Source organism: Pimephales promelas, chromosome 8 (genome assembly GCF_988280905.1).
Source record: "Pimephales promelas chromosome 8, fPimPro1.hap1.1, whole genome shotgun sequence".
NCBI lineage: Eukaryota > Metazoa > Chordata > Actinopteri > Cypriniformes > Leuciscidae > Pimephales > Pimephales promelas.
This window is the reverse complement of record NC_142776.1, coordinates 30,017,998-30,036,399: the sequence shown is the minus strand read 5'-3', so window position 1 is coordinate 30,036,399 and position 18,402 is coordinate 30,017,998. Positions and strand designations below refer to the sequence as shown.

At 37.1% G+C, this 18,402-nt stretch overlaps 2 protein-coding genes across 3 annotated transcripts; both read left to right on the top strand.

Annotated features, from left to right (window-relative positions):
• Positions 1–305: 305 nt before the first annotated feature.
• parp3 (poly (ADP-ribose) polymerase family, member 3) lies at positions 306–9,515 on the top strand. The gene is made up of 11 exons (XM_039689413.2): positions 306–436; positions 1,034–1,225; positions 1,324–1,449; positions 1,556–1,735; positions 1,867–2,011; positions 4,121–4,341; positions 4,581–4,736; positions 5,198–5,278; positions 5,566–5,743; positions 8,293–8,436; positions 8,560–9,515. The coding sequence occupies exons 2-11, from the start codon at positions 1,046–1,048 to the stop codon at positions 8,730–8,732; spliced, it is 1,584 nt and encodes a 527-aa protein (XP_039545347.2). The 5' UTR covers positions 306–436; positions 1,034–1,045; the 3' UTR covers positions 8,733–9,515.
• Positions 9,516–10,109: 594 nt separating this feature from the next.
• Positions 10,110–13,971, top strand: gpr61l (G protein-coupled receptor 61-like). 2 transcript variants are annotated; one of them, XM_039689018.2, is made up of 3 exons: positions 10,110–10,253; positions 10,330–10,545; positions 11,656–13,971. In XM_039689018.2, the coding sequence occupies exon 3, from the start codon at positions 11,745–11,747 to the stop codon at positions 13,029–13,031; it is 1,287 nt and encodes a 428-aa protein (XP_039544952.1). In that variant the 5' UTR covers positions 10,110–10,253; positions 10,330–10,545; positions 11,656–11,744; the 3' UTR covers positions 13,032–13,971. The 2 variants fall into 2 exon arrangements, with proteins under 2 accessions (XP_039544952.1, XP_088990478.1); XM_089134352.1 differs by having other exon boundaries at positions 10,110–10,545; positions 11,658–13,971.
• The last annotated feature ends 4,431 nt before the right edge of the window (positions 13,972–18,402 follow it).

Sequence of the window (18,402 nt, the reverse complement as noted above, 5' to 3'; positions counted from 1 at the left end):
CCTGGAGGATTTTCATTTTATAAAGTTATTTTTACAACTAAGTATTTTTGTAACTGCTTCCATTCAAGCACAAAGCCAGCATTATAGCTTACTAGTAAGTACAAAGGTTGGATGTTGGACTAAAATTATTTATTTTGTAGCAAAAAAACAAACAAACACAAAAAACATGTAAAAATAAATTAATAAAATAAAAATATAATAATTTTGTTTTAGCAGGATGTCCCTTTTAAGATACATAAGAACCTTGCAAATTTGTATCATTAAAAACAAACAAAAAAAAACATATATCTCACTGTATGTGAGGGAAGGGCTGTGACGTAAAGTGTCAGAAACACGGAAGTCAGGCTGAAGGCAGTCCCGAACCTGAACAGTCACATACAGAGGTCCCGAAGTGTGAGAATAAATCTGCAAACTTTCTCAGCACCCCCACTAGCAGGTAAGTATCATTCTATCTGACTAATAATAAAATCTCGAAATTGCTCGCCGCGTTCCTGAACACATGCGATTTCACATATTTCACATGTATTTGTAATTTATTGTTGACGAGACGCGCGCCCTAATTTCTATGAATCCGTTTCCAGTGCCTGATAGGCTACTTTAAACTCCGCACATGTCTCAGCAGGACTGTTTTGATTTATTGTTTACCATATTTAAACATTTGATGTCATACCATTCCTAAACCGTGTCTTTGAAAAAATGGTTATTTAGATATACATAAATAAAGAAATATCTGCTATAGCCTATTTTCTGAAATTGTCAGGTGTCCAACTGTACATGTTATAGAAGTTACACGATACATTTCTCAAAGGTGAAAGGTGAAATAAATTCACCTATATTTTAAATTAATTGAGATATTGTGATAAAAGTAAGCTAAAATCATTTTTAAATGAATTTAAAATCGCATGCAGTTGTATGTCTTACCTAAAGTGAGTGACTCACTTTAAATGAGTCACTAAATGACTCCATAACTATTGATCAGTTGTTTATTGAATGGTTATATACTATATTTAAAACATCATATGATTATGAACAGAGAAGAAAGAGGATGGCACCTAAGAGAAGGGCAACATCAAGCACCAAAGCTGGAGGGAAGAAGATAAAGGGGGAACCTGAAGCTCCACCAAAGGACAAGTTCACCTCTGCCAAAGAGGCCCTGAAGGCAAAAGGAGCCCAGGTGAAGGCCACGAGGAACCCTGACAGCTTCTGTCATCTATCAGATGCTAAGGTGAGCCCGAATAAGTGGTTAAACAGTTTTCAGTCGAACGTGCAAATTATTGCTTGCCCTGAATCACAGAAAAAATCTTCTGTGATCCTAACCCTCAGGTTCATGACGATTACGACTGCATGCTAAATCAAACTAACATTGGAAACAACAACAACAAATTCTATGTAGCCCAAGTCTTGGTGTCTGGAGGGAAGTACTATTGCTGGACAAGATGGGGCAGAGTGGTACGTTGCTTTATCTTTTTTTTTTTTTCCATCAAATATGTCACAGCATAATGTGCATAAATGCTCTAATGGATGACGTACTTTTCCTGTCCTTCTCTGTTTTCAGGGAGAGTCAGGCCAAAACAATTTAGCTGGTCCATCTACCGCTGATGCAGCCGTTAAGTGTTTCGAAAAGAAATTCAAAGATAAGACCAAGAATAACTGGAGCGATCGAGAAAACTTTGTCTCGCATTCTGGAAAGTACACATTGATAGAGGTAGATGGGGACCAGGATGCAGAAGTGAAGGTAATTTAGCTGGTTCATCAGGTTGTGCAGCATTTAATGAACTTTGTTACATTCTTAATTAAAGCTATGTCCTTGTTATTGTCAAAAGACTAACACATTTGACAGTTTGTAATGTTTTGTGTTTCCTGCAGGTGGATACTGTAGACGGTGGAGATGTGAAGGTGAAAAGCGAACAACAAGTTCTGCCTTGTAAGCTGGATGAAGCAACTCAAAGGCTCATCCGATTCATATTCGACAATGACATGTTCAAAGAAGCCATGTCCAGCATGAACCTGGGTTAGTTTATTGTGGTATAGCCTTGATTCATTAGGCCGTGTGTCCACCAAAGCGTTTTTAGCCAGTTGAAAACGTAGTTTTGGGCGCTTGAGAGCGCTTCGACAGTGCAGCGTTTTTTTTCTGTTTAGATGCTTTATCTGCTATGATACAAAATATCTAAATTTATAGGATCTTATTTTTACAGAAATTTTTTTTTTTTTTGGTATTGTTTCTATATAAAAGGTTGATGCAATGTAAAGTATTTGCTCTGGCTCTTGTTTTAAATACGTTTTTGCTATTATGCTTATTTTTGTCATCTGTTGACATTGGTTGGTGTTGTTTTTGTCCTGCCCCTCCTCCACTGTGATTGGATGGCTGGGTAAAAAGTGACAGTGATGAGAGCTGTGTACCCATAGTTGAACATTCTTCAACTCTCGGCATCCGGTAAAAAGTGATTGAGTGTGAAATAGATGCTCAGTGTCTTGCTACGCTCCTGGCGTTTTAAAGGTGCCCTAGAATGTGAAATTGAATTAATTTTGGTATGTTTGATCTAAAAAACATACTCGCATTATAAGGGCAACCTAGGAAACATTATAAAATGATTAAAAAAAACATTCTAGGGCACTTTTAAAAACACGCCGCTCCCATTGAAAACAATTGGACAAATACGCTAGCTGCGGGAAAAACGGCCTTAAAGGTGGACACATGGCCTTAAAGTCCCCTATTATGCTATTTTAAATGGTTCCTTTTTGTTTTTGAGGTCGCCAACAATAGGTTTACATGCATCCAAGGTCATTCGTTTTCTCATTGCAGCATCACAGTGTCTGAAAGTTCGATCAAAGATTCTGCCTCTCTAAATGTTATGCAAATTCTGTACAAAACTATGTTGGTTTGTGCAGGAAGTAATACTGGAATTACTGAGGACTCATTTCAGGCAGTTCAAAATCTGCTTTTTGGGGGGGGAATACAATAACTCAATTTGTTGACTTTGATCTTTGAAGCTTTGCAGACCTTAGACATTCACAAACAGCTGAATTACACACTACATGTACTGTAAGTTAATATGTGAGGAAGCATAATAGAGGCACTGTATGTCCCAGTTCTTCTGTTCCTTTCAATAGCCATGTTACTGTGGTTCTTTTAGAACTTGTTTTTGATAGCTGGGAAAAACACAATGAAATATACTTCAGTTCACTCAGGGATTCATTTCCCTGAGTGATCGTTGTGTTTCTGAAAGCCACAGGGGGGTTTGGCATTGTGATTGTAAACTTAAAGGAGAACTCTGGCGCAAAATGAACCTTTGGTCTAATAAAACTTTGGTACCTAGTTGGCACTAAACTGTTTAGTGTATAATGCTAGTATATGGGGGCATTTATTAAGTAAAAATAAATCGCTAGTTAATACCACTAACAAGGCTCAAAATAGCCCCACACTAACAGAGTAACATGATGAGGATCCATACATGCAAAACGAAGCATTGAGAACTTTGTAAGTGTACAGACCGTTTAATAAGAAGATACTTTATAAAGAGTCCACTTCGTGTATACATGCGGCGCCATCTTGGGAAAACAGTCTCAACAAGTCGAACCACGAATGACGTGCCAAGTGAGCTGAACTGTATGAAGTTCAGCGAACTTCTGAACTGTATGAACAGCATTTGTGGTTCGACTTGTCGAGACTGTTTCCTCCTGCCTGTATACACGAAGTGGACTGTCTTTATAAAGTATCTTCTTATTAAATGGTCTGTACACTTAAGTTCTCAATGCTTCATTTTGCATGTAGGGATCCTCATTATGTTACTGTGTTAGTGTGGGGCTATTTTGAGCCTTGTTATTTCTTTTTACTTATTATATGCCCCCATATACTAGTGTTATACGCTTAACAGTTTTTAGAGATAAAACTCTTTACATTCGATTATCATGAAAACAAATCTCAGGGAACGGTCGACAAGGTACCAATGTTTTATTAGACCAAAGGTTCATTTTGTGCCGGAGTTCTCCTTTAAGATGGGATTTTTTGCTGCCTATTTGAGCCCTATCTACCACTTTTCTGAGCTCCATCTGTAAGACGGAGATGGATAGGATCCATTTTTTGTAAAGGAGTGTCATGTGTCATATATTTCTCTGTCAGATATTAAGAAGATGCCTTTGGGGAAACTCAGCAAGCAGCAGATAGCCAAAGGCTTTGAGGCTTTGGAGGAAATTGAAGCCGCAATAAAGAAGGGGGAACGCAACATGTTAGAAGAACTCACCAACAAATTCTTCACCATTATTCCTCATAACTTTGGCCGCAACAGACCCCCTGTCATCTCTGATGATGCTGTTCTTCAGGGCAAGAAAGAGATGCTTTTGGTGAGATACATAGCAGTTACTGTGCACTGAGAATGTTTCGGTTTCATGAAATAGGGGCTAGTTGTCACACTTTTTAAAGTGAATATTTCTTAGAATATTTATTTGTTAAATCGTACAATGTTTGGATACAAAAATAAACATTGATCTTGTGTGTTTTTAATGGCCAATATAGAGTGCTTTCATTGCCATCTCGATAAGAGTGACCAAAATCCAAACTTTCTTTTGCTTGTATCTTGTAGGTTCTTGCCGACATCGAGGTTGCCCAGAGTCTTAAAGCTGAATCTGAGAAAGCCACAGAAGAAATGAAGGACGTGGTGCCTCATCCCATTGACCAAAATTTCCAGTCTCTGAAATGCAAGCTAAGTTTGCTGGATAAGAAATCGAAGGAATATAAGGTTTCAATACACAGCAACATTTATAGTCCACAATGGAAATCAGGAATTAAAAATCTAATTTAAAACTGGGAATCATACTTTTTAAAACAATTAATGGTGCAGTGCTTATTATCAGCATTGTCAGCCTTATCAGAATGTCTTACTGAAGAATATGACCTAGAAATAGTATAATAGCAAAATTGTAATTATCGTATGTAAATATTGAAATGTATAGTAAATGTCAACTTTTAAACATTTTTTTTAAAATGTTTGATTCCCAGATTTAAATGAAAATTGCTTTTAAAAATATTAAAAACATTATGAATGATTTTGTACTATTTAACTGTTGCTTTTTAAAGTCTTTAAGTTATGAGTTATGGACATTTACACAGCTTGATAAAAGAAATTGATGTATAGAATTGGGTTTAAAAAATTGCAGTATGCTCAGAAGTTCCTTTCTCTTTCTCTTTTTTGTATGTAAGATAATTGAGAAGTACTTGAATGCCACTGGACGCAAAGGACTCACTTTAGTGGACGTCTGGGAAGTTGAAAGAGATACAGAGGTGAATAGTATTGCGTAATTTAAGTTTAAAGTTTATATATAGTAAGCAGTAAATGATAAAAGTAAACTCGTAAATGTCAAAAAAGCGCAAATACACTGTAATTTTTTCCATTAGAACTCCTGTTAGGTTCCCATTAGATTTGTAATTTCATTTTAAACCAGCAGTGAACACTCGGCCTCAGTGGGTGTAGAATTCACTCAGTGGGTGTTGATGTTGTTCATTACTGAGTCTTATTATCCTAATTAAATCCTGTGTATGTGCGTGCATGTGTGCAATTGCTTGTGTAGGCTGAGCGCTTCAGGGAAAATGATGCATTGGAGAACAGGAAGCTGCTTTGGCATGGAACAAACGTGGCCGTGGTTGCAGCCATTCTGAAGAGTGGACTTCGTATAATGCCCCATTCTGGTGGCCGTGTGGGCAGGGGAATCTATTTTGCCTCTGAAAGCAGCATGTCTGCTGGCTATGGTGAGAAACAGGACCTTTTTTGCATCAGTATAAAAGAACAATATAAACACATATAAAGTTTGCAACACAATGGCAAGGGTTGCTTGTAGAAAGGCTGGGCGATAAATCGATTTTATCGATTAACTTGAAAGTGTAGTTTACGTCGACTTGTTTGAATGAAAATCAGTTTTCTCTTTAACATTTGCCGATGCTGCCTTCTGGACTCCCGTAGTTCCGAACGGGCTCACCCTTTGCCATAGAGATACATAAACAACATTGCAAATGAACAAGACCGCAGCAGCACAAGCACACCAGCCAAAAACATTTACAAACTAAATGTTACAAACTAAATGAAAAATCGCGAAGAAGAGGACACTGACACCGACAGACAAGACAGTGAAGGTTACTATTGTTATGAAACAAATTCTCAGCTCTCAGATTCGGACAATTTAATTAGGAAATTCAAACAATGAACACCGTTTTGGCGCTTGTAAAAGTGCAGATTGCTGACAGATCTCGGTTCAAGCGGCAGGTGAACCGATCATCTGTTACTCTTTACTTCTTGTTAGTAAATGTTAAATAAACACGAATGATCAATAGGTAATTTGAAAGATACAGTTCAACTTACCGAAATGTAATAAAATCCATCGATGAGTGTTTTTCAACGGCAGAAAGTGGTCCATAAAACAGCTGGAGAACAATGTTACATTACGCTATGTCCCTCAGGAAAGCCATAATGACCTTAGCATGTTAGTTGGACTTAAAAATTGCTATAGAGAGGAGTATTTTGCTAAATATGACTATATTATATATTTATTATATTTTTACCTACTTATATCATTAAAATATAATAGCATTGTTATAAAAAATGCATTATATTTGATTTGAGATGTTATTTTTAACCTTTAATAATAATACCAGCTGACAGGGCTCTGTATGTTTACAGCATTAGTACAGTATTAATATATATATATATATATATATATATATATTAAAAAATATCACAAAAAATAATTTAAAAATTATATATATATATATATATATATATAATTTTTTAAAAAATTTTATATATATATATATATATATATATATATCATTTTTTAATTTTTTTTAATTTTTATTTTTTTGTGAAAAATTAACATAACACATTAACGCATCTACTGTCCCTAATATTTATCCAAACTGGAATCGATATTGAATCAAGATTAAAGAAATTGTGAAATTTGTGTCGAGCAATAATATAAACAGTAGCATGCCAGTCATTGTACCATGTAAACATTGTGTTGTCACAAAACTTAAGACAATTCTGTTTAGTTACCAAATGTTTTGGCAATCACAAGACACTTATTGTATTTTATTTCACCATTTTATGTTATGTCACGCTACAGTACGCTACAGCTGTATGTTATGTTACATGTTCACTGTTTACAAAGGCAGGGCCTGCCATCTTGTCTTTTGGGCTTGTTGTTTCTGATTGCACTTTAACCCCAAGGGGGAAATCCAGATCAAATCCCAGAAAGGAATATCAAAACAAAATAAAGTTAAAACTTGTTTTGAACTATTTCTGTGTCATCTGCAGATTGATTGTAAGTATGGGGGAAAAAATCTATTTAAAGGGTTAGTTCACCCAAAAATGAAAATTCTGTCAGTATTTACTCGCCCTCATGTTGTTCCAACCCCGTAAGACCTTCGTTCATCTTCGCAACACAAATTAAGATATTTAAGATATTAAGATCGCTCCTGCATACAGTCCATAGGCTTCTTGAGGGACTGGCTCTTGCTGTCCTCGGAAAGTAATTGAAGACATCGTTAAAATAGTCCAAGTGACTACAGTGGCTCAATCTTAAGTTTATCAAACGACGAGAACACTTTTGTGCGCAAAAAAACAACAAAAATAACGACTTTATTTCAACTATTCACTTCCTTCTCCATAGAGCTATAGTCCGTTAACGTAGTGTGATTGCGTAGAGCTACGTCACACGTAGGCTCACTATTGGCCGACGCTGGTCATGTGTGTGTGATGCGTGTGACGTACAATAACAGAAGCTTACGCTATTAAACTAGTTACCTGACTCGCGCAGAGGGAGAAATAAACCAATAGTTGAAATAAAGTCGTTATTTTTGTTGTTTTTTTGCGCACAAAAGTGTTCTCGTCGTTTGATAAACTTAAGATTGAGCCCCTGTAGTCACTTGGACTATTTTAACGATGTCTTTTATGACTTTTCGGGGACGGCAAGAGCCAGTCCCTCAAGAAGCCTATGGACTGTATGCAGGAGCGATCTTAATATCTTAAATATCTTAATTTGTGTTCCGAAGATGAACGAAGGTCTTACGGGGTTGGAACAACATGAGGGCGAGTAAATACTGACAGAATTTTCATTTTTGGGTGAACTAACCCTTTAAGTTGTAATTCAGATTTTTTGTGAAAAATCTGGGATTTTTTTTTTTCGTCCAGCCTTACCTTTTGATAATTATTTCCCTGCATTCCCTCCATTTCCAGGAACAATTGGTAATGTCGTAGACGCTATTAGGCACTTTTATCTCTAAAATAATTTTCATTGTGTTTGCAGTGCATCCATCAAACAACATCGGCATCATGTTTCTAAATGAAGTTGCTTTGGGAAAAGAGTACACCATCACGCAGGATGATTCCAGCTTAAGGAAGCCCCCTGCTGGCTATGACAGCGTAATTGCACGCGGACGCCAAGAACCAGGTTTTTCCAAATATAATCAAAACTCATTACTCATTTCTCTTTACAGACTTGTAGATTTAGTTAAATTCTGCATAACATTAGTTTGTTAGCAATTTCAGTGTCCGTTTTTTTCTTCTTCTTCAGATCACTCAAAAAATGTCTTCATTGAGTTTGATGGTAAAAAGGTAGCAGTTCCTCAGGGAAAAGCCATAAAACAGCAGCAGTACGAAGGAAGTTACTTCTACAACAGTGAGTACCTCATCTATAAGGAAAGCCAGTGTCGCATCCGGTACCTCCTGGAGTTGAACTTCAATTAGCTGATTTGAAAACATGGAACTGTATCTACATATCTGTTATGTGGTTTCATGCTCACATGCTGTATAAAGCATTGAATGTTTGAGTTAATTAGTCGGAATGTCTAAGTAATATTTGATAATTACATTGCATCTTTATCATGTACTGTAAACTTTGGTTGGTACAGCCTTACGGTATGTTTACTCATTGTTATTCATATTAGAAATATCGCTGCAGGTTTCTGTACTGTCAAAAAAAAAAAAACAAGTTAGTATGTTCACCTTTAATCATTTGAAAAATGTTGAATAAATGTGTTTTTTTATTTTAAAGACGATAACGTTTTTCTAAAAGGGCTAAAATGAAGGGAATATAAAATATTGTGATTGCTTTTTTCAAGCTTGTTTGGAATTTTTCCCGTTAAATTTAATACTCTTATTTTACAGAGTATTTAAAATATATTTCTAATGTATGACTAAAGCATAATTAATTTTGTTAAGAGTGTATTTTCTTTTCTAAAATTGTCATTTCTTTTAAGTTTATGTTCATGCAAGCTTCTCATACATGGCTTACAAGTCTATATGCTAATACGGCCCTTTATTTTTGTTTGGTCAGATGTTTCTTTTATCAAGCATTTGTTTGAAGCTCTTTTATAATCATATTGCAAGGTAATAGATATTATTCCATTGTTATATATTTTTCTCTTTTATGTTGTGCTGAGCTTTGAAGTGAAGTTAACGTTAATGTAACTGCTTAGTACTGAAAAAAAAAACCTGAAGATAATAAATTATTATAATTATTTACTTGCACTGTTGTGTTCTCCTTTTAACCAGTAGATGTCACTTTTCAAAATGCAAAAAGGTTTTATTTAAACATGTCCCATTAGAAAATATATTTAAATATTCAAATTCTGCGAAACGGAAGTTGCCATAGTTTTTTCCCCTTTTGTGACCTATATCTGAGTGAAATGACTTCTCCAAAATAATGTAGGACTTGATTTTGTCCAGTCGGAATTGGTTTTCTATTGCTGTGATGTAATGTGAGTGATTGGATGTCCCGTCATCGTACCAGTAAACATCATCAAAGAAGATAAGAGAAGATGATGCAAGAAGGAGGGGAATTATTTTGATTAAAGATTACGAGGGCACATGAATAAAACAAAAACAAATGATACGCACAGAAATGATTTATAATAAATTATAATATTCCATAAAAAAACTGTTGGTGCAATTTTAGACTGTTGATGCATTTTAATTTTTTTGTGTGAACTTCTCATATATTTCAAAAATTACTTGGTCGAGCTACAATGGACCATTAAGATATCATTTAGTTTAAGGGTGTGCAGTAGGACCCAGGGGATGACTGCCACACTGGAGGACAGAGGAGTATGTGTCTGTTTGAAAAAGGAAGAAAAAAAAAATCACAGAGATACAATGTGTGACAGTCACAGCCCTCCACAGCACCGGACACTGAGGAAGAGCATCCTGACGGACACCGGCCTAAGTGGTGTGAATACTGATCAACACTACTGGAAACAGGAAGAGCAGGTGGGACCATATCCTTTCTGCTTCACCTGGGTTTTGTTAGATGGAAAGGGAAACCTATCTGAACTTTGCTTCTTAGAGCCGGGGCTTTCCTGGATGATAATACTTTTTGATGGATCATGATCCACTCTGGTTGCTCTCCACTGAACTCACCTGAGATGTCGAGCGGCCTCCTGTGGGCTTGCACTGCACTTGTTTTGATGTCTGCAGAAGTTTCTACACATGTGTAAATACGTCCAGATGTTCAAATCTGATTGGAGAATCAAAGAAAAATCTACGTCCCGGACATCGACAGGTAAGAAAACTCACATTGTCTTTTTTTTCTTCTAATTTTATGTGTCAGGGCTACACGTGGGTATGTCAGAACAGCTGAACTCAACCTGACTTGACAGTAGGTCATTTAATTTACTGGAAAATGTGTTTTTGAATTTCTAGTGGGTGGCTAAAAAATCCTGGGGCTGTGTTGTCTGTGGGTCGGGGGAGGGGACGGGTCAGCGCATAGGTGGCTGTTGTGGGGAGGCCAAGGCACACAATCAGGTATGACTCATGTGTGACTGACTCCCACTGACAAAAAACAACAACAACTGTCATGTATTCCTCCAACTTCATTGATCTCTGACGGTCAACAACCCATTTGTGCAAAAAAAAAAAAAAACATGCTCCTGTTGGGTGAAAGCAATCCAACAAGAAAGGACAGGATGTTGTTCTGCCCTCATTAGCATATAGAGAGACCTAGTGAGTGGGTTGGGGAAAAAACAGATGAGATTTTCCACGAAGACTGAAGTAAAGGGAAATTGACACTGTGATTCTAGGAATGAGCTGTACTATTTTGGATAAATGATTACCAATATGCACTCAGGATTTATTCATTAACTTTGTATGAGGGAATTTCCTTTTCATTTGGACGCAAGTGTTTAATTTATGTATTTAATAGCAGCTTTAGTGTTCTGATAATAATTGCATGTTTAGTTTGACATGAAAGGGAATTTTGCTCTCTCTCACTGAATGATGAGTGATGGAGGCGTTGCAAATTTACATAACTAATCATTATGGGTATGAAACAGTCACCAACCCTTTTAATGGCCCTTTGCACTGAATCATGGCGTAATATTCACTTTCTTTACAACTGTAGGGTTTTAAATAAAAACATTTTTTGATATATATTGTTTGAAAGCTACGCAGTCACTTTGATATTGACTGTTTTCATTTATTAATAAAACAAGAAAAAATATTATTAATATTTTAAAATTAAATTAATATTTTATATTTATATTTGTAAGTCTTATTTTTGACAAACATGTCTGTTAAATGTATGCAAATGTAAATGTATATCTATATAAGTATCTATAAACTTTGTGACATCCCATGAAATACAGTATTTATAGATCTGCTCGTTTCTTCTCAGAGATGGTTTCAACACAAACGCTTGACAAACTGAAGAGAAAACAACATTTACACATGGAGAATCCTGGTTCTATCTCGAGCCGGTGAAGTATGGAGAAAGCTGTGCCAGGTCTGATGTTGGGTCTCCTGACCAATAACACAACTCCAAATGACACGTCCGGCCAGCGGATCACAACCAAGCCTACCCCTCCCAGCATGGAGGAGGTCATCCACTCGGAATCCCAGATTAAGGATCTTGTTGGGTTGTTTTGCATGGTGACCCTTAACCTGGCAGCACTATTGGGCAACAGCGGAGTCATGGTGGCCATTGCCCGAGCTCCTCACATGAAAAAATATGTGTTTGTTTGTCATCTTTGTGCAGTTGACTTGCTTTGTGCTATATTGTTGATGCCTCTCGGGATAGTGTCTAGTTCTCCGTTCTTTAGCACTGTAGCGTTTACTGTTCTGGAGTGCCAGGTGTACATCTTTTTAAACGTGTTCCTTATCTGTGCCTCTATTCTTACCGTGACTGCGATCAGTATTGAACGCTACTACTATATTGTCCATCCTATGCGATACGAGGTAAAGATGACTCTCAGCCTTGCATTTGGGGTTATGGTCTTCATTTGGGTCAAATCCATCCTGTTGGCTTTGGTTACGCTTCTCGGTTGGCCAGCGTATGGGAACCAGAGCTCCATCGCAGCGGCCCATTGCTCTTTACACTGGAGCCACAGTCGCCTCAGGAAGGTTTTTGCTATTCTCTTCAGCGTGCTTTGCTTCTTGGTCCCTGCTGTTGTGATTTTTACAGTATATTGCAACGTATACAAAGTCGCACGAACAGCTGCCCGTCAGCACGTACCACTGCCCAGCTGGGCGGCCAACCAAGCTAAGCATCGCTCGGATTCCATCAACAGCCAGACCACCATCATCACCACCACCCGCAGCCTGCCCCAGAGATTGTCTCCTGAGCGAGTTTTTGGTGGTGGAAAGGCTGCTATCACCTTGGTTGTCATTGTGGGCCAGTTTCTTATTTGCTGGCTCCCGTACTTCAGTTTCCACCTTTACATGTCCATCACCACTCCGCTTCAGAGCCCAGGGGACATCGAAGAAGCCGTCACTTGGCTAGCGTATTCCTCGTTTGCTGTGAATCCATTCTTCTATGGCCTTCTGAACCGACAGATTCGCGAGGAACTGATAAAACTGAGAAAATGTTGCGCCAGTAGACCTGTTGAACTTCGAGCCTCAAGTCACGAAGGTTCCATCCATGAAAACTTTCTTCAGTTTCTGCAAAGGACCACCAGCACGGCTGAGACCACCAGACCCAGTTGTGGCGATTCTAGTCCGAGGGATACTGTGGATCAGGGTGCCAGGTTACCTGGCCAGATCCCTGAGGAATGACTTGGAAAATATGTGAGTACTTGTATGAAAGGTCATGACTTTTGAATTTTTTTTTTATTAAGAAAAGCATTATATATGTGGATGACTAATTATATATGAAAGGGTTAGTTCACCCAAAAATGAAAATTCTGTCATTAATAGTCACCCTCATGTTGTTCCAAACCTATACAATTTTCATTCATCTTCAGAATTTTTTTTGATGAAATTTGAGAGTTTTAACACACAAGAATGAACCTCACTGGTTCTTGTTGAAGTTTAAATGTGATGTGTAAAATATAGTACGAGAATGAACCTCATTGGTTCTCACACCTTAAGCGAACATGCTTGAACTTTAGTTTATCTTAACTGATGTGTGAGTTGAATGTTTATTTGTGAATTAAAGCCTAAATTCAATCTGTCCATCAAGCGAACATGTCTCTTCAGAAAATTTAGACTAAATGGCTCAATTCATATGGATTACATGTTATATATTGTCAATGGAGGGACAGAAATCGCTCAGATTTTATTAAAAATATATTTTATTTATTCTTTTATCTTTTATTAAAAATATCTAAATAGAATTTAAATTTTTGGGTAAACTAACCCTTTAAATCAATGCAAATTTAGATCTAAATTATCTTTGGACTAGTGTAATCTATTTATCCATAATTTCTTGTCATGAATCCTATTGATAAGTGGCAATATTCATGATACGATTAAATATCAAATTCCTTTTGTTGCGTACATGTTGATTTATTTCCAACTGTTAAAATGTTGAGTTTATTGAGAATTACTCTGTTATAATTAATTCATTACATAATATCAACACCCGTACTCAATAATTACCATTATTTCATGGCTGTTAATTGTGTGTGCAGCCACTATATTGATGACACAAATTGTCATTAATATTAATGTATATATTTTTTTTTCTCTGTGAAAATAAAACATGTTTCTTACATTTGAAAAGTGATTTAATTCCTCACTCTAAGCCTAAGGCAACTGTTTTGTATATTAAGAAGTTTCTCACTCCATCACCAAGCCTAATTCATTTTTCGTTCAGGAAAAAAACGTGTTTCTGAGGGAGCTCTGATGTTCACTGCTAATTCCTTGTTGCCCTGTAACCATGGAAATGTGATGAGACAGGGACTTGCATAGCAACAAGGCGCCTTTGAGTATCGTCCTAGCAGATTGGCTGAAATAAAGGGTTTCAGGCTAGCTCTCTTTACACGCTGCATTATTATAACAGTTTTATGCTGGACGAAATTACCTATAGTTTGAGATGTAGGCTTTTAATGTAACCTTTGAGAGCAATACTAGAAATCATTATCATGCAATGCAAGTGCATAGAATAAGATAACATGCAATTTTATGGTCTTTTTTCCCTTTTAGTGTACAACTTTAACAAACAGAGGGCAAATATGAGGAGCCAGCTTATTTGTCCTCAGCAAACAGCAACAATGACCTCTTTATCTGTTAATATTGCAGACTAGGAGTTGAATCTGTTTTAATTATGTAACTTGGGCTGTACAGATTCATCTTTAGTTAGTAAACACGGCGGGTCCGTTTGGTGCACGTGTAAATGACCGAGACTGCATCTACAAATAAAAGTGTTTCAGGTCACATTTCACCCCTAAATAAACAATAAATAACTGTAATGAATGTTTTAATGTTTACTTGTGAGTTTTTTTGTAATCCCCTTTATTCTCAATGGTCATTTTAGGGTGAAATATGACATGAACACGGAAGGTTCAGACATGAAATATGACAGATTTATGCCTTTTGGAGTCATGAAGGTAGTCACTGCACTACAGTGTGTGAAGGAAAAGACAGAATGAAACCATATTCCCAGAAGCTAGCATGAGGTATCCTTATCCGTCTCTGCTTCAGAACAGGTCTTTCTCATCAGTGATTCAATAGAGAGTGACCTGATCTGTCATTTCTAACAATAAAACCATGAGCCTTGCATGAGGAGCGAGAGATTCAGAAACAGAGGGGGAGGGCAGAGAGAGAAGGGGGGGGGGGGGGGTGTTGGGGCAGGTACATGTGGCATGATTAGGGATTCATAAACTTGAGTGTCCCTGTTGATCAAAACAAGGCCAGGCAAAAATAGAACCTGAAAGGATTTAGACATGTTGAGGTGAAGATTAAAGGAAAATGATTAAAGAGGGGGGGAATCATGGTCAGATGATCAGCAGAAAACCCAAACCCCCTCCACAATGGACAATAATAAAGCGATTAAGAACTGCTTAAACATTGTGTAGGTAACAGTCGGCCATATGTTGTAATACAATCGTGGAACTATGTTTTACAATATAAAATATAGACAAAATTTTACAATACATTTTACAATATACAGTATACAAATGTAATACAAAACTTGAAGCACAAAAATGTGGTGTCATATAATGATTAATTGTTATGTTGATCATATATATATAGAATTTTTTCACCTACACTGGTCATGTAACTTAGTCTTTCATGACTATTGATTCTAAACTCTTTATGACCCTTACACTTAGTCTACGCAGGACATGGCAAAGTGACAAAAGCAAACAGAACCCATTATAATCAGTGATGCTGTCTACACTGGATGCGAAACACATCACAACAAATTCCTGACCGTAAACTGATCCCCATTCTATTTCTGACAGACTTCTGTCATTGTGTCCAGTGTAGACAGCCTCAAACTTGGTTTTGTCACATCGCTCGTGTCCGTGGGAAACAGTGTTAGAATAGAATTAAATAGACCATTTTATGTCTTTAAGATTTCCTTGGAATTATTGGTGTTGACACAAATGAATGATAATTAGCATTGTTCCTGTAAATATAATTGTAAAGCCAATTATATAAACATCCAGGGACCTAAAATAAAATAAAAGTTGAAATAAACTTCAGTGGCTTGTTTTTAACATTGGGAGAATGGAAGAATATGCAGAGTTGCCGCCAGGTACCCCTTTGTAACATCCTACAAGGTAAAAAAAAAAAAAATAGAAGAAGGATGCTTTCTAGTCGAGAAGGCTAGTAATAATATTCACGTTAATCAGATATTGGTTTGTGTCCGAAATTGCCCCATACCCTCATATTTCTAGAACACAGTACCAGTAGTAGGATTGAATGTGAGATTGAATAAGTGCCCTCAATAACGTCCACAATGGTTCCAGACACCCAAAAATGTCTGTTTATCTATATGAACAGTTTTTTTTTTTTTTGCTTTTAGCATGGATATGTTAGCCTGGCTGTTATCTATAAGCTAGTGTGCTACAAAACAATGACAAAATTCACATTTAGCTTCTGTCGTTAACCTGACTTTCATGCAACCCCTGCAATCAAAATCATCTCCTGACTGACGACTGACATTACTACTTTCTACTCAAGGACCTTGACAGAAAGATATTTTTCTTTTAAATGTAGTGAAGTTAAAGTTAAAAGTTTCCAGAAAAAAATAATTTGATTGATTTTTGGTGGGGTGAATCTGGGATAGAATGATAACTGCAGTAACAGCTGGAGAGGCAGGTGTGAGTGTTGGAACATAGCGCTCTGAATCCTGCTTCTGAAATCCACTTAAGATAGTTGGATTAGAGTTTATTAAATCAATTTAGTGACACAAGGGGCTTTTCGTGTTATGATCATGATTGCCTTTTTGACATGAATGCACCATGGGAATCCACATGATTGCAGTTGTGTACAATGTTTTTCATTGTTTTAATGGAAATAACAAAAGAGTAGCCTGGCTTACTCATATTCTAGTCAGAATATGAGTCTGATACTGCTCCATAGGGCTTTGATTATGAGGCGTGTCTTAAAAAAACACCAACTCTGCACTGCACTCAATTGGATAGACCTACAACCAATCAGAGCAATGCAGTAAGTGTAAAACACGCAGTTAAAACACTAACTCTGTTTTGATGTGTTTGGGCTTCGATCACATTCAGACAGCAATTTATTTTCTTCACGTGAGATAATACTTCGGCTGCTGGCCTAGGGTGACCTAGGGTTCGCCTCCCCAAAAACCAATCATCAGCCTTTTGTGCTCGGGACATGGCGGATGGTTCCACACAACAAGCCCAAATACTCGCGGCGACCCGGGAAAGCAGCCAGGGGACCGAATGAGAATGTGGGCCCGCCACTCTTGCCTTAGACCAACACAAGGGTGAGTAAATGATCACTTAATTTTCATTTTAGGATGAACTATCCCTTTAAGTGCACTATTTTTTGTTACAAAAAAAGTTTAACATCTGAGGCAACATGATGTCACGACAACATACTGTACACGCCACTTTCAAGTCAAGTGCCGTGTTATATACATTTTGAGCTATACGCGTGTATGTCTATGCCGTTAAGAGTGATTCCGCGTGTATGTACACGCCGTTAAATGTCCGAGCGAAACGAAGCGAAATGTAGATCTACATCTGGGGAGCGATATTTTTTTCCTAGGATGGTAGGGGAAGATTCATAAATGGTATTAACCCCAGTGACGGGTGGGTTTAGGGACAGGGTTGGGGTAGGTCATATATTTATACAGTAATGTAACGTTAAGTCAACGGCGTTCATAAACACGCTGAAAAGCGATCATGCGTGTTGATAGCACGCCAAAAATGGAAATACGAATTGGCGTGTCATACACCATTTCATGAGATCAGTCTGTCTGAAGAATAATACTCACGTGAAATGACGATTAAATCTGATTCTGAATCATACACAAAACTATGGCAGACTAGATTTGAATCCTTCATATCCAGAAGCCAGATGTTTTCAGGCTGATCCATGTGGGGAATTAGTCATGTTACACAATCAGTGTGATTATCCAAAGAGTATCTCTGTAAGGTGAAAACTGAAGTATCTCTGTGTCAGAAAAATGAATCTCTGAGGCAAGGTGCCTCCTATTTATGGACATTATATTGATAAGTATCATAGAATTCAGGATTTTTGGTAGTAAATTCATCATCCTCTATTCTTCCGCATATGAGTCTCTGGAAAGAGAATATTCCAACTCTTGGATGAAAAACATGTCCTCTCACAGACAGTCAAGGCTGACAGTGGTTATTAATAGGAGGCTCTGGAAGATGATCTCTTAATGGCTGTAAAGGTTGGAGAATGCAGATGTTTGTGGCTGCTTTCACCATAAGGACAAGGATTATCCTTGTGATTTTTATAGGCAAAGTTTTTGTTTTATTAAAACTTTTTTTTCTCAATGATCTCAAAGAATTGCAGGCAAGTATACATTATCGTATATCTTATACATGTTCACTGGTGTTGAGTCTTTTTTAAATAATAATTGAAATGACAATCTTTGCTATCTATATAAAATATAATTTCATTAACACTTCTCCACAAGGTCAATGGTGCCATTGATCCTGATGAAGATCTTCATGTTTTTCTTCACAATCTC